The sequence below is a fragment of the Jaculus jaculus genome, chromosome 14, assembly GCF_020740685.1.
Source record: "Jaculus jaculus isolate mJacJac1 chromosome 14, mJacJac1.mat.Y.cur, whole genome shotgun sequence".
Classification (NCBI taxonomy): domain Eukaryota; kingdom Metazoa; phylum Chordata; class Mammalia; order Rodentia; family Dipodidae; genus Jaculus; species Jaculus jaculus.
Genome location: NC_059115.1, coordinates 14,155,540 through 14,171,251, shown reverse-complemented (window position 1 = coordinate 14,171,251; position 15,712 = coordinate 14,155,540). Strand labels below are relative to the sequence as shown.

The 15,712-nt window shown below is 42.2% G+C and overlaps 1 protein-coding gene across 1 annotated transcript; it reads right to left on the bottom strand.

The window, feature by feature from the left end:
• Nucleotides 1-1,028: 1,028 nt before the first annotated feature.
• On the bottom strand, nt 1,029-15,697 carry LOC123454619 (non-histone chromosomal protein HMG-17-like). The gene is made up of 2 exons (XM_045133327.1): nt 15,636-15,697; nt 1,029-1,302 (listed from the first exon to the last, which is right to left on the bottom strand). The coding sequence occupies exons 1-2, from the start codon at nt 15,695-15,697 to the stop codon at nt 1,029-1,031; spliced, it is 336 nt and encodes a 111-aa protein (XP_044989262.1).
• Between the last annotated feature and the right edge of the window lie 15 nt (nt 15,698-15,712).

The window sequence follows — 15,712 nt, the reverse complement described above, 5'->3', positions numbered from 1 at the left end:
TGTATATGCTGCTCTCTGGTTAATCATTGACTAAGTATATCAGTTATCAGATTGACTATCCCAATACCATCATGCTTGTGTCTTGGTAACCCTTACTTTACCTCCTGAGAGAGGTGCTAGGGTGTACAAATGCCACTGAGTTCACTCTTACACCTTAGGCTTCATCCTCACAGCTCATGCATCGCCCACTCAAAGGCTTTCTGTACACATTGCTTGATCACTGGACTTTTCTCTGGTACCTGGGATTCAAGTCCTCATGACCCCTTAATGCTGAAAGGGTCCCCTGCTAAAGAAGAGCCACCTAAAACTGGGTGTGATGGGTCATGCCTTTAATCCCAGTACCTGGGAGGCAGAGGTAGGAGGGTCACTGTGAGTTCCAGGTCATCCTGAGACTACATAGTGAATTCCAGGGCAGTCTTTATTAGAGTGAAACTCTACCTCAAGAAATTAAAAAAAAAAAAAAAGTAAAACAAAATTTTGCATTTTTATTTTATTTTATTATTATTTTTTTTAGAGAGACAGAGAGAATTTGTGTGTCGGAGCCTCAGCCATTGAAATCAAACTCCAGATGTTTGTACCACCTAGTGGGCATGTGCAAACTTGCGCTTGGCTCACCTTTGTCTGTCTGGCTTACATGGAATCTGGAGAGTTGAACATGTGCTCTTAGGCTTCACAGGCTAACACCTTCACTGCTAAGGCATCTCTCCAACTTTTGTTTTTAGGTTTTATTCTTTTTATTTATGAGAGAGAGAGGGCATGCCAGGGCCTCTAGCCACTGCACTCTAACTCCAGATGCGTGTGCCATCTTGTGTGCATGCATGACCTTGTGCACATATGTCCCCTTGTGTGTCTGTCTTATGTGGGTTATGGGGAGCCAAGCCTGGGTCCTTAGACTGTGCAGGCAAGCGCCTTAACTGCTAATCCATCTCTCTAGCCCCAAATTCTCCATTTTTTATAAAACTTGATAAAAAATAGTATTCAAAATATACAGTGGCCTGAAGTCCACAGGGATGAAAATTGCACACACTTCACTGGACATGTCCAGCACCTTCATCTTTCTGTGCCGGCTCTGTTTGGGCATCTCTATTTTCTTCAGGGTTGTTCTCATCCTTGCCATCATCAGCTCTTCCCTTTTCCCCCTTGGGTGCCCTCTCTCCCTTCTTTCCAGGGGTCTTTCTAGGCTCAGGCTCTGGCTTTGGAGGAACAGGTTTAACAGAAAACCTTGCGGATCTTCTCTGCGGTTCACCCTTCACCTTGGCTTTGTCTCCCTTGGGGTCCCCTTTGGCCTTTCTTTCTTTCTTCCTTTGGCATTTTGAGGTAGGGTCCCATTCTGGCCCAGGCTGACCTGGAAGTCACTATGGAGTCTCAGGGTGGCCTCGAACTCATGGCGATCCTCCTACCTCTGCCTCCCGAGTGCTGGGATTAAAGGCGTGCGCCACCACCCTGCCTTTCTTTTGAGCACGGTGGCACCAGGGTGGGCGTGTAGGCACTGAACACAGGCAGCAGCAGCATGTGGCTTTGGCTGGTCCAGGGGTCATCACTGCTTTGTCGTCATGCTACTCCTCTCTGCTATTTTGATGTCATCATCTTTTTCTCTCATTATGACGGTCCTGTGTAGCTAGTGTGAGACACTGAGGTAATGGCTATCCAGGGCATTTTGCGTCTGGAACATTGCATTGTAAACAGACCTTCCCTTCCTTTGGCTTTTACATTCTTTCTGCCACCTCTTCCACAATGGATCCTGAGCCATGGAGGATGTGATAGAAATGTCTCACTTAGTGCTGAACACTCCACTGCACTATAGTGACTTAAAAATATTTTGTCTCACCACCACCCACCACCACCACCCACCACCCCACCACCCCCCACCCACCCACCAAAAAAAACAAAAAAAAAATATATTTTGTCTTAAAGCTGGGCATGGTGGCACAGACCTTTAATCCTAGCACTCAGGAGGCAGAGGTAGGAGGATTGCTGTGAGTTCAAGGCCACCCTGAGACTACATAGTGAATTCCAAGTCAGCCTGGGCTAGAGTGAGTCTCTGCCGTGAAAAACAAATAATTTTTTTAAATTTATTTTTTTTTAGAGACAGAGAGAGAGATAGAAAGAGAATTAGCATGCCAGGGCCTCAGCCACTGAAATTGAATTCCAGATGCTTGCACCAACTAGTGGGCATGTGCAACCTTGCACTTGCCTCACCTTTTGTGCATCTGGCTTAGGTGGGATCTAGAGAGAGTTCGAACATGAGTACTTAGGCTTTGCAGGCAAGCACCCCAACTGTTAAGCCATCTCTCCAGCCCTCCCCTAACTTTTAGATATGTTTACTTATTTATTTGCAAGAAGAGAGACAGAAAGGGCACACCAGGGCCTCCAGCCACTGCAAATGAACTCCAGATGCATTCATCTCTCCAGCACTCTGGTGACTTTTGAGTTAACCCAGTGGTTACCAAAATCTGAAAAAAAGAAGCTTTCCTAAGTAAAAAGTGAGAGTAATATTAATATATGGGCCTAGGGCTGGAGACAAGAAAAGGGCAAGAAACCTGAAAGGGAAGACACCAGAGACCAGCTGAGCAGCTGCTAAACAAGATACAAATGGGACCAGCTGAGCAGCTCCAGTACGACTCCAGCACCCTGCACAGCCTCCCATCCCCCAACCGACAGGACCGCGAATGTCCAGGGAACTCACTCGCCCCCAACTGCCCGGCAACGAGAGGGATCGAGGTGGGCATGCAGCATTGGTGAGATTGGAAGCCATCCCAAAAAGTAAGAGGGCCTACTTATACAAAGCCAGATGCATAGGCCTGCCCTGGAAGTGCCCATGTCTCTCCATGTCAGGAAAGGTTATGTATGACATCTGACTGATATTCTTGGTTGGCTTTTCCCTTCTCAAATAAGCTGTATTTTGGTGTTGACTATTGTTGCCTTTGGCGTTTCCTGATTTTTAGGGCCTTTGTCTTTTTCTTAAGTCACTATTGGGGGCAGGGACTGACTGGCCTCAGGCTGACTTGGAACCCATTTCAGACTAGAAATCTCAACTTCCTAGTTGACAGTGTTAAGGATGAGCAGCAACACACACCGTTAGGGACTCTGGCTTTACCAGATTATCTGTTTAGTTTAATCCCCATACTTGTATGAATACTTGCTGGTTTTCATTGAATGCCTATATTGCTCAGTTGAATTTTAGAATTTGCCAGTAATTTGTTTTACTCAGTCTACTACAACACTTGAATAGCAGGTAAACTCAACAACTAGGGTCATTTCTGCTGCTTCTCTTGGAGTATAAAAGCTACACCTGACACCTTAAATTCCTACACTGAAGAAATATAAGGTTGCATTTATATGGCTAAAACACTGCAGATAATTAGAAAACACAAGTATCAAATTAATTCAAGATGCAAAAATCTTTTCATCACAATTCAAGAAACAAAAAAGTCAAGACAGGGCTGGAGAGATGGCTTAGCGGTTAAGCGCTTGCCTGTGAAGCCTAAGGACCCCGGTTCAAGGCTCGGTTCCCCAGGTCCCACGTTAGCCAGATGCACAAGGGGGCGGGCGCACGCGTCTGGAGTTCGTTTGCAGAGGCTGGAAGCCCTGGCGCGCCATTCTCTCTCCCCCTCTATCTGTCTTTCTCTATCTGTCTTTCTCTCTGTGTCTGTCGCTCTCAAATAAATAAATTAAAAAAAAAAAAGTCAAGACAATACAATCACACCCAAAATTATAAATCCATCCGATATGACCTCCAGTGAGACTGCTTAAGATGAAATGCCTGGCAAGGATTTCAAAAAAAAGAATTATATCTATACTCAAGAAAATCAAAGAAAAAAACCAACTCCTGAAGGAATCCCAAGATAATAGAACAAACCTACTTAATTAAACAAGTAGGTCAATACAAAATATGAGTAAGGAAGTATAAATAATGAAAAAAACCAATCAGAAATACTAGAAATGAAAACAGAGTAAGTCAAATAGAAAACTCTGCAGAAAGTCTCAGCAGTAGAATGGATGAAGGAGAGGACAGAATATCTAAACTAGAAGACCAGGTGGCAGATCTAATGCAGTCCAACAAAGAGAAGACAAACTAATAGGAAGGAATAGATGGGAATTTCAGGACAGTCGGGACGCTATGAAGAGATCAAACATAAGAATTCAGGGAATAGTAGAAGGAGAAGAAATTCACTCCAAAAGCATAACAGGTACTTTCAACAAAATCATACAAGAAAACTTGCTCCAAGTAGGGAAAGTGATGCCACTATACACACAGGAAGCCTATAAAATGCCAAACTGTCAAAATCAGGAAAGCACCTCTCACCGTCATATTATAATTAAACTACAAAATACACAAACCAAAGAAAATATATTAAAAGCAAAATCAAGTCACACACAAAGGCATGCCCATCAGGATCACAGCAGATTACTCAATACAAACCTTAAAAGCCAGAAGATAATCGTTCCAAGTTCTGAGTGATAACAACCTGCAACCAAGATTGCTTTATCCTGTAAAGTTATCCATTCAGATAGATGGAGAGCTGGGCGTGGTGGAGCACGCCTTTAATCCCAGCACTTGGGAGGCAGAGGTAGGAGGATCACTGGGAGTTCAAGGCCACCCTGAGACTACATAGTAAATTCCAGGTCAGCCTGAGCTACAGTGAGACCCTACCTTGAAAAACAAAAACAACAACAAAAACAAAAACCCAAAACAACAACAAAAAACCAGATAGATGGAGAAATAAGGACATGCCACAACAAAAGCAGACTATATGAAGACCAAAGCAGCTCTACAGAAAATACTTGACAGGCTCATCCATGCTGGAGGAAAAGAAAAGCACACGCACAAGGAACCTGGAAGAAACAAACCATACTCACATACTAGTTAGTACAAGAGAGTGAAGGTAAAGCTGGAGGAACTATAAACAAGAAAAATGGCGAAAATAAATACACATCTTTCAATAATAACTTATTATCAATGTCCTCAATGCCCCAGCTGAAAGACACAGGTTTGTAGACTGGATTAAAAAGCGGGATCCTTCAATTTGTTGCCTCTAAGAAACTCACCTTTCCACAGAAGATGTATACTGTCTTAGGGAGAAAGGTTGGAAAATGGCATTTCAAGCAAATGGGCCTAGAAAACAAGCAGGAGTCACTGTCCTAATATGAGACAGAGTAGACTTCAGACCAACATTACTTAGGAAAGATAAGGAAGGTTACTTATATTGATTAAAGGAACACTCAAAAAGGAGGACATTACAATCCTAAACATATATGCACCTAACATGGGAGCTCCCAATTTCATCAAACAAACACTATTATAACTATGGTCACAGATAACACCAAACACAGTTGTAGTGGGTGACTTCAATACCCCAATCTCATCAATTGACAGGTCATCCTGGTAAAAAATAAAAGAGATGCATCTGGAATAAATGAGGTCATAGAGCAAATGGATCTAAAAGATATCTACAGAACATTTCACCCAAATGCTCATAATACATACTCTTTTCAGCAGCACATGGAACATTCTCTAAAATAGATCATATATTAGGACAGAAAGCAAATTGTAACAAATACAGGAAAACTGAAATAATTCCTTGCACTCTTTATGATCACAATGGGATCAAACTACAAATCAATAGCAAGAAAAGCTATAGAGCATACACAAAATCCTGGAAACTAAACAACACATTACTAAATGATAAATGGGTCAATGATTATATCAAGACAGAAGTCAAAAAATTCATAGAATGATGGGCTGGAGAGATGGCTTAGCGGTTAAGCGCTTGCCTGTGAAGCCTAAGGACCCTGGTTCGAGGCTCGGTTCCCCAGGTCCCACGTTAGCCAGATGCACAAGGGGGCGCACGCGTCTGGAGTTCGTTTGCAGTGGCTGGAGGCCCTGGCGCGCCCATTCTCTCTCTCTCCCTCTATCTGTCTTTCTGTGTCTGTCACTCTCAAATAAATAAATAAAAAATGAAAAATAAAATTCATAGAATGAAATGATAATGAGAACACAACATACAAAAACCTTTGGGACTCAATGAAGGCATTCTTATTTATTTATTTATTTATTTTTATTGTATGATGGCGTTCTTAAGAGGGAACTTTACAGCTTTAAGTGCCTATAGGAAGAAATTAGAAAGGTTGCAAGTAAACAACTTAATGCTTCACTTTAAGGGCTTGAGGAAAAAAGAAAAAGGCAAACCAAAAGTCAGTAGATGGGAAGAAATAATAAATAATAGGGCAGAAATTAATGAAATAGAAACACAAAAAAAAAAAATCCAAAAGCTCAATGAAACACAGTTGGTTCTTTGAAAGGATAAACAAGATTGATAAACCCTTAGCAAATCTAACCAAAACAAAGAGAGAAGAGACACAAATTAAAATTAAGAGATGGAAAAGGCACCATCCCAACAGATACCAGAGAAATTAAAAAAATCTTAGGGACATACTATAAGAACATATATTCTACTAAGTTTGAAAATCTGAAAGAAATGTTTGATTTCCTTGATTTATATGACCTACCAAAGTTGAATCAAGAGGCAATTTGTCACTTAAATAGACTTATAACAAGTATGGAGGTCCAAACAGATATAAAAAAAAAATCTCCCAACTAAAAAAAAAAAAAAAAAAAATCCAGGCCCAGATAGATTCACTGGTGAATTGTACCAGACCTTCATGGAAGAACTAATACCAATGCTTCTGAAACTATTTCAATAAAATAGAAAAGGAAGGAATCCTACTAAACTCCTTCTACAAAGCCAGCATCACCCTGATACCAAAACTTAAAAATGACAGAAGAAAAATAGAAAATTACAGACCAATCTCCCTCATGAATATAAATACAAAATTTCTCAACAAAATATTGGCAAACAGGGCTGGAGAGATGGCTTAGCGGTTAAGTGCTTGCCTGTGAAGCCTAAGGACCCTGGTTCGAGGCTCGATTCCCCAGGACCCACATTAGCCAGATGCACAAGGGGGCGCATGTGTCTAGAGTTCGTTAGCAGTGGCTGGAAGCCCTGGTGTGCCCATTCTCCCTCTCTCTCTTTCTCTTTCTGTCACACTCAAATAAATAAATAAAAATGAACCAAAAAAAATTTAAAAAAAATTGGCAAACAGAATACAAGAATATATCAGAAAGATCATTCACCCTGACCAAATAGGCTTTATCCCAGAGATGCAGGGGTGGTTCAACATATGCAAATTGATAAATATAATACACCATATAAATGGACTGAAGGACGAAAATCACATGATCACCTCAATAAATGCAGAAAAAGCATTTGAAAAAAATCCAATATCCATTCATGATAAAAGTCCTACAGAAACGGAATAGAAGGAAAATATCTCAACATAATAAATGCTATTTATGACAAACCTACAGCCAACATAATACTAGATTGAGAAAAACTTGATGCTTTTCCACTAAAATCAGGAATAAGACCAGGATGTCCATTGTCCCCACTTTTTCTTTAATATAGTACTGGAAGTCTTAGCCATAGCAATAAGGCAAGAGAAACACATAAAAGGGATACAATTTGGAAAGGAAGATATCAAGTTATTATTTGCAGATGATATGATTCTATACATTAGGGACCCTAAAGACTCTACCAGCAAACTGTTAAAGCTGATAAACACTTATAGCAATGTAGCAAGATACACACACACACACACACACACACACACACACATCAGTAGCCTTCCTATATGCTAACAACAAACACACAGAGGATGAAATCAGAGAATCAGTCCTATACACAATTGCATCAACAATAACAAAAAAAGTACTTTGGAATAAGCCTAACCAAGGAAGTGAAGGATCTCTACAATGAAAACCCTAAAACACTCAGACAGAAATTGCAGAAGACACTAGGAAATGAAAAGACATCCCTGTTCTTAGATCAGAAAAACCAGTATTGTGAAAATGGCAATCTTACATATATAAGTCTAGGGAGCTACAGCCATTAATTTTCAACAAAATTACTCATTGGAGAAAAGACAGCCTCTTTCACAACTGTAGATATATATATGTATATGTAAAAGGATGAAAATAGATTCTTCTCTCTGTGCACAAGAATTAAGTCCAAATGGTTCAAAGACCTTAATATCAGACCTGAAACTGCTGGAAGAAAAAGAGGAAACCCTTCAACATACCTACATATATATATATATATATATATATATATATATATATATATATATGTATGTATATATATGTATATATGTATATATATTCATATATTTATATGTATATATATTTATATGTGTATATATATATATATATACATATATATATTTATATATATATATATTTTTTTTTTTTTCAAGGTAGGTTCTCACTCTAGCCCAGGCTGACCTTGAATTCATTATGGAGCCTCAGGGTGGCCTTGAACCCCAGTTGCTCAGGAAATAAAACCACTGATCAGCCAGGCATGGTGGCACCCACCTTTAGTCCCAGCACTCAGGAGGCAGAGGTAGGAATATCACTGTGAATTTGAGGCCACCCTGAGACTCCATAGTGAATTCTAGGTCAGCCTGAGCTAGAGTGAGACCCTACCTTACAAAAAAAAAAAAAAAAAGCAAAAATAAAACCAAAAAACCACTAATCAACCACTGGGACCTCATGAACTTGTACAGCAAAGGATATTGTGAATCGAGCAAAGAGGCAACCTACAGAATGGAAGAAAATCTTTGCCAGCTTTGCCTCTGACAAAGGATTAATAACCAGGATATACAAAGAACTCAAAAAATTAAATAATAAGGAATCAAACAATCCAATGAAAAATGGACTATGGAACTAAATAGGGAGTTCTCAAAAGAAGAAATACAGATGGCACATAAACATCTAAAAAAAAAAAAAAGTTCTACATTCCTAGCCATCAGGGAAATGAAAATTAAAACTATGTTGAGCTGGACATAATGGTGCATGCCTTTAATCCCAGTACTCAGGAGGCAGAGGTAGGATGATTGCTGGGAGTTCAAGGTCACCCTGAGACTACATAGTGAATTCCAGATCAGCCTGGGTTGGAGTGACACCCTACCTCAGGAAAAAAAAAAAAAAAAAACTACGTTGAGATTCCATCTCACTCATGTCAGATTAGCTACCATCATGAAAACAAATGACCATAAACGATGGTGAGGATGCAGAAAAAGGGGAACCATGCTACACTGCTGGTGGGAATGCAATCTGATCCAGCCATTGTGGACATCAGTGTGGAGATTCCTGAGACAGCTAAAAATAGATCTACCATATGATCCAGCTATTACCACTCCTAGGCATATATCCTAAGGACTTGTCTCACTACCATAGAGATACTTGTTCAACCATGTTTATTGCTGCTGTATTCACAATAGGTAGGAAATGGAACCAGGCTAGATGTCCCTCAACTGATGAGTGGATAATGAAGATGTAGCACATTTACACAAAGGAGTTCTACTCAGCAGTAAAAAAAAAAAAAGAAATTTCCAGGAAAATGGATGGATCTGGAAAGGATTATCCTTAGTGAGGTAACCCAGGCCCAGAAAGCCAAATGTCACATGTTCTCTCTCATATGTGGATCCTAGCTACAAAATGATTGGACTTCTCTGTGAATTGGAATAAAACTCAGTAACAGATGCCAGTAAGCTCGAAGGGTATATAAAGGGAATAGAAAGGGTAGGAAGGGGACTTGATTGGATGATATTGTAGATATGTAAGTAGAAGAACAGATTAATGTGGGTGGAAAGGCCTAAGTGAGGTCAGGGGGAAGTGATTGAGTAAAGGAAAGGTGGGGGAGGGCTAATAAAAATCTGAGAGGATATGAATAAGTCATATGGAAACCTTTTTTTTTTTGGATGATGGAACACCCAGAAGCCATAGATTGTTACTAGAAAAATTTTCAGTGCCAGGGATGGGATACCTTCCAATGAATTGCTGGCCAGTGAGGTCACTGATGCCCTCAAAACATTTCAGGCCATTGCCAAGGCTCTTGGTTTCTCACCAGGCATAGATGGTAAGACCCTACTGCGGAAGACTCCATATACTTGGGCTGCAAGGTCACTGAGAAATCCTGCTGGAGCTGAGCTGATAACCTCCTCCATGTAGATCAGCTGAAATAAAGCTAGAAAAGGCCACGTTGTATGCAGTTCAATGGGAGAGAGAGAAATCACCAGTGAAGATACTCAACAGTGGACAATGAAAGCCTTAAATTTGGCCAGCTAGGCCTAATGAGCCAATGGGTGCAATAGTGGCATGTCTGTTATGGGGGAAGCCAACAGATCTCTAATTTGACTAGAGGCCCGCTCCATGGGAGGGAATACACCCCTGATACTGAAAACCTACAATAGAGGTAGTCATGAGCCCTAGGGGTGTAACATTTGCTGCTGTCTGTCTAAATGTATATACTATGCTCACACTCATATATTAATGCTAATCTCACTTTTGGCTAGAGAAGCTTCTCTTTTCAGATGGTGGTGACCTTGGAATGAGTCAGAAGGCACCTTTGTGCTGAGAAGTGACAGAGAAGTGCTCAGACTGAAATATTTCTATCACACCTTCCAAGGCTCAGGGTCCATTGCAGAAGAGGTGGTGGAAAGAATATAAGAGCCAAAGGAAGGGTCAGACTCCTTACAACATGTTTCTCCAGACACAAAATGGCCTGAATATCCATGACCTCACAGTACCTGACACTACCTACATAAGACTATCATAATAGGAAGAAAAGGTGATGACATCAAAATAAAAGACTGATTGAGAGGAAGAGGAGAAAGGGGTGTGATAAAGAGTGGAGTTTCAAAGGGGAAAGTGGGAGGAGGGAGAGAATTACCATGGGTTATTGTCTATACGTATGGAAGTTGTTAATAAAAAAAAGTAAATTTAAAAATATATTGGCTTACAGTAAGTTAAAAAGGAGACATAAAGGGAAGAGAAAGGAAGGGAGGAGGGTACTTAATAGGTTGATATTGTATATATGTAAGTACAATGATTGTGATGGGGAGGTAATATGATGGAGAATGGTACTTCAAAGGGGAAAGTGTGGAGGGGAGAGAGAGGGAATTAACATGGGATACTTTTTTATAATCATGGAAAATGCTAATAAAATTTAAAAAATAAGTAAATAAATAAAACTTTAAAAAATATATATATATATATATTGGCTTAAACATAAATGTAAACAGTGCTTACAGGGAAGTTTGGTGGGAATTATATATATACACATACACACATATACATACATACACACACACACACACACACACACACACAACACACACACACACACACACACACACACACACACACACACACACATATATATATATATATATATATATATATATATACACACACATGTATATTGCCAGACAATAGCAGTTGTTACTCCTCTATGGCTTATGACCTCCTCAGCCTTAGGCGTTTGACTAGATTTTCAGGGCCAGGCATATATTCCCTCCTGTGGAGTGGGCTACCAGGCCAATCAGATAGCAGTTGGTTTTCCCCATAACAGACATGCCACTATTGCATCAGCTGGTACATTTGCCCTGGCTGGCCATCTGTAAGACTTGCAGAGTCCACTGCTGTTATTTTATCTATTTACTTATTTGGCAGACAGAAAGGAGAGAATGGGCAAGCCAAGGCTTCCTGCCTCTTCAAATGAACTCCAGACACATGTACCACTTTAGATTTTATTTTAGTTTTTGGTTTCTTTCTGAGGTAGTCTTACCCTAGCCCAGGCTGACCTAGAACTCACTCTGTAGTCCCAGGCTGGCCTTGAATTTACAGCAATCCTCTTTCTACCTCCTGCCTCAGTGCTGGGGTTAAAGGCATGCACCACTATGTCCAGCTTCTTGCAGTGTTTTGAACGTGCCTTGGTCTTATCTTTTCTTGCTTTTGTCTCATTCCAAATGTACCTTTCTTTCTGACTTCAGAGAGCTTAAAAGCTAAGAGACTTTCTTTTTGGAGCAGTGTTAAGATTATTAAGATTTTGCCTCTCTCTCTCTCTTTTTTGTTTTGTTCAAGGTAGGGTCTCATTCTAGCCTAGGCTGACCTGGAATTCACTATGTAGTCTCAGGGTGGCCTCAAACTCATGGCCTTGAACTCACTCCACCTACCTCTGCCTTGAGAGTGCTGGGATTAAAGGTGTGTGCTACCACGCTAGGCTTTAAGGTCTTGTCTCTTGAAATTGGACTAAATTTTTTTAAAGACATTTAAATTTAATTAATTTATTAGAGACAGAAAGAGAGAGAGAGAGAGAGAGAGAGGGAGAGAGAGAGAGAGAGAGGGAGAGAGGGAGAGAGACAGTGAAAATGGGCATGCCAGAGCTTCTAGCCACTGCAAATGAACTCCAGAAGCATGTGCCACCATGTGCATCTGGCTTGCATGGGACCTGGAGAATTGAACCTGGATCCTTAGGCTTCGCAGGCAAGCGCCTTAACTGCTAAGCCATCTCTCCAGCCCCCTAAATTACATCTTTTTTAAAAATTTTTTATTAACATTTTCCATGATTATAAAATATATCCCATGGTAATTCCCTCCCTCCCCACCCCCACACTTTCCCATTTGAAATTCCATTCTCCATCATATTACCTCCCCATTACAATCATTGTAATTACATATCTATAATATCAACCTATTAAGTATCCTCCTCCCTTCCTTTCTCTACCCTTTATGTCTCCTTTTTAACTTAATGGCCTCTGCTACTAAGTATTTTCATTCTCACGCAGAAGCCCATTCATCTGTAGCTAGGATTCACATATGAGAGAGAACATGTGGCACTTGGCTTTCTGGGCCTGGGTTACCTCACTTAGTATAATACTTTCCAGGTCCATCCACTAAATTATATCTTGTATTATGAGATGGTCATGTGCCTGTGGGTGCCAAGAATAGAATGTCACAATTTGAAATGTCTGGCATGGGATCATATTGATCATGGCACTATTTGGGAGGGGGATATGGAACCTTTAGGAAGTGGTATCTGGCTGGCAGAAATAGGTTTCTAGGGGCCAAACTTTGACAGCTATACCCCAGCTTCTAGTTCCAGTGCTGCTGTCTGCTTCCTGCTCCCCCAGGATGTGTACAGGCTTTGCTTCATATTTCTGCCACCATGAACTCTTCCCAGTCTTTCCTAGCAGGATGGACAGAAGTCCTTTGAAATGGTAAAAATAAATCTCCCCTCGTTTCTGTGGGCATTGCGGTCTCAGCAATAAAAAATGAACTAATCAAGCCAAAAACAAAGTGAATCTCAAAACTCCAAAGACAAGGATGCAGAACACAGCTGATACAGGGTGGGGTGCAGGGACAATCCCATCTCTCCATCAGTTCCAAAAATTCTTTGGCTTAGAGTGCTGGACACACGTCCTGTCTGCGTTTAGTCCCATCTCTAGGTCCAGGGTTTTGAAAACAAGCCTGTGGCATGCACATGCCCTACTTTCCTGCCTGAGAATGCTGAGATCATAGGCTTGGTACACACCCCCTAGGCAGTGTAAGACTTTTTCTCCCTTTAAAAAAAAATATATATATATATATATTTATTTGAGCGGGGGGCGGGAGAGAAGCAGATAGAGAATGGGTGTGCCAGGGCCTCTGGCTATGGCAAACAAACTCCAGATGCATGCACCACCTTGTGCATCTGGCTAACGTGGGTGCTGGGGAATCAAACCTGAGTCCTTTGGCTTTGCTGGTATCTCCTCTCTCTGGTTTTTGATTGTTTGTTTTTGGAGGTAGGGTCCCACTCTGGCTCAGGCTGACCTGGAGTTCACTATGTCGTCTCAGGATGGCCTCGAACTCTCGGCAATCCTCCTACCTCTGCCTCCTGAGTGCTGGGATTAAAGGCATGCGCCACCACGCCTGGCTATTGCTGGCATCTTTTAACTGCCACACCATCTCTCCAGCCCACTTTTATTTCCTCTTTTATTTTAATTAATTTGGCAGAGAAAGAGGGAGGGAGGAAGGGAGAGAGAGAGAGAATGAGTGGGCACCCCAGAGCCTCCAGCCACTGCAAATGAACTCCAGATGCATGCGCCCCCTTGTGCATCTGGCTAACGTGGGTGCTGGGGAATCAAACCTGAGTCCTTTGGCTTTCCAGGCAAATGCCTTAACCATTAAGCCATCCCTCTAGTCCTCTCTCTCTCTCTTTTTAATATTTTACTTTATTTGATAGAGAACATGAGAGAAACTGAACATGGGTGTGTCAAAGCCTCCTGTTGCTTCAAACTACAGATGCATGCACCATTTTGTGTACATGGCTTTACATGGGTCCTGGGTAATTGAACTTGGGGCCATCAGGCTGTACAAGCAAGTACCCTTAACTGGTGACCCATCTCCTCAGCCCCCCTTTTTGTGTGTGTGTGGTGTAATGTGTTGTCTGTGGTGTATACATGCCTGTGCACCCTTGCAGTGCCCCAAATGCTTGACTGTGGTATGTGTTTGGGGAGTCACTTGCCTGTAGTGGTCACAGTAGACCTTTGGGTGTCTCACTCACATATAGCCTGAGCAGGAAGATTTTCCATGCGTGCAGGTACTGATGACCTCACTAAGACTCAGATCACTTCCAAATTCAAGCCTGCCTGGGGGTGGGAGGGGGCTGAGGGGTAGGAGGGGGTGAGGGCTGGGAAACTGACAGGCTGTAAAAATTCTCATACTGGGGCTGGGACGATGGCTTGGTAGTTTAAGGTGCTTGCCTGCAAGGCCAATGGAACCCAGGTTTGACTCTCCAGGACCCCCACAAACTAGATGCACAAGGTGGCACAGACATCTGGCTAGAGGCCCTGTTGTGCCCACTCTCTTTGCCCCCTCTCATAGATAAAGAGTGGCTGTTTAGGAAGGCTCATTGACTCTTTGGTAGCAAAGTTAGACCATGGCTCGGCTGACCATATACTAGGTAAGAGGATCCTAGCTACATGTGGGCCTTTCCAGCAGGAGGTGAGTTAGAGACTGATTAGGGATATCAAAGGCCTTTGGGACAAGGGCAGAAAGTGGTTTGTGAAAAGCCAGAGGTTTGGGGGATGGTCGTGGTGGGGCAGCCTGTAATTGCAGCACTTGGAAGGCTGAGGTAGGATGGTCGCCCTGAATTTGAGGCCAGCCTGTGCTACAGACTGAGTTCCAGGTCAGCATGGGCTAGAATGAGTCTTTGCCTCAACAATAAAAGCAAACCGAAAAGCCCCAAACTAGTGCTGGAGGGATGGCTTGGCGGTTAAGGCGCTTGTCTGCAGAGCCCAAGGACCCAGGTTCAATTCCCCAGTATCCACACAAGCCTGATGCACAGGTGGCACATATATCTCAAGTTCGTTTGCAGTGGCTGGAGGTCCTGGTGCCCGCATTCTCCCTCTCTCTCAATTAAATAAATGAATTAAAAAAAACAAACCCAGGCCAAACCAAATCAATGACTCGACCCCACGTCACTAAAGCTCCAGTTTTGAAATCTTGCATTTTGAGGAGCCGAGAACAGCCAGTGAGGTTCCAATTCCCGAGGCTAGCAGGGAGTTGCCAACCAATGCATCGGTCGTAGGGCAGCTCGGGCTTCCCTTAAGACCTTAGGCTATGCTTGAAGTCTCCGTGCCTCAGTTTCCCGCTTGTGAAGCGCGGTTGCGGGAGGGACTGCTGTACAGATGAAGGGAATCCGGGACAAAACCCCTCCCACCTCCTGCGGCCAGAGCGAGCCGGGCCCTCTCACCGCACCCACCCACCCACCTCTCGCCGCGGCCGGTAGGCGTGGCCGGGACAAGAGCGGCGCATTGCGTCATGACGCAC

Coding starts and splice junctions, on each gene's coding strand:
- LOC123454619 (XM_045133327.1), bottom strand. CDS start 15,697: ATGCGCCGCTCTTGTCCCGGCCACGCCTACCGGCCGCGGCGAGAGGTG. Junction 1,303..15,635: donor GAGGTGGGTGGGTGGGTGCG/GTGAGAGGGCCC, acceptor AAAATGCCAAAG/GAAGAAAGAAAGAAAGGCCA.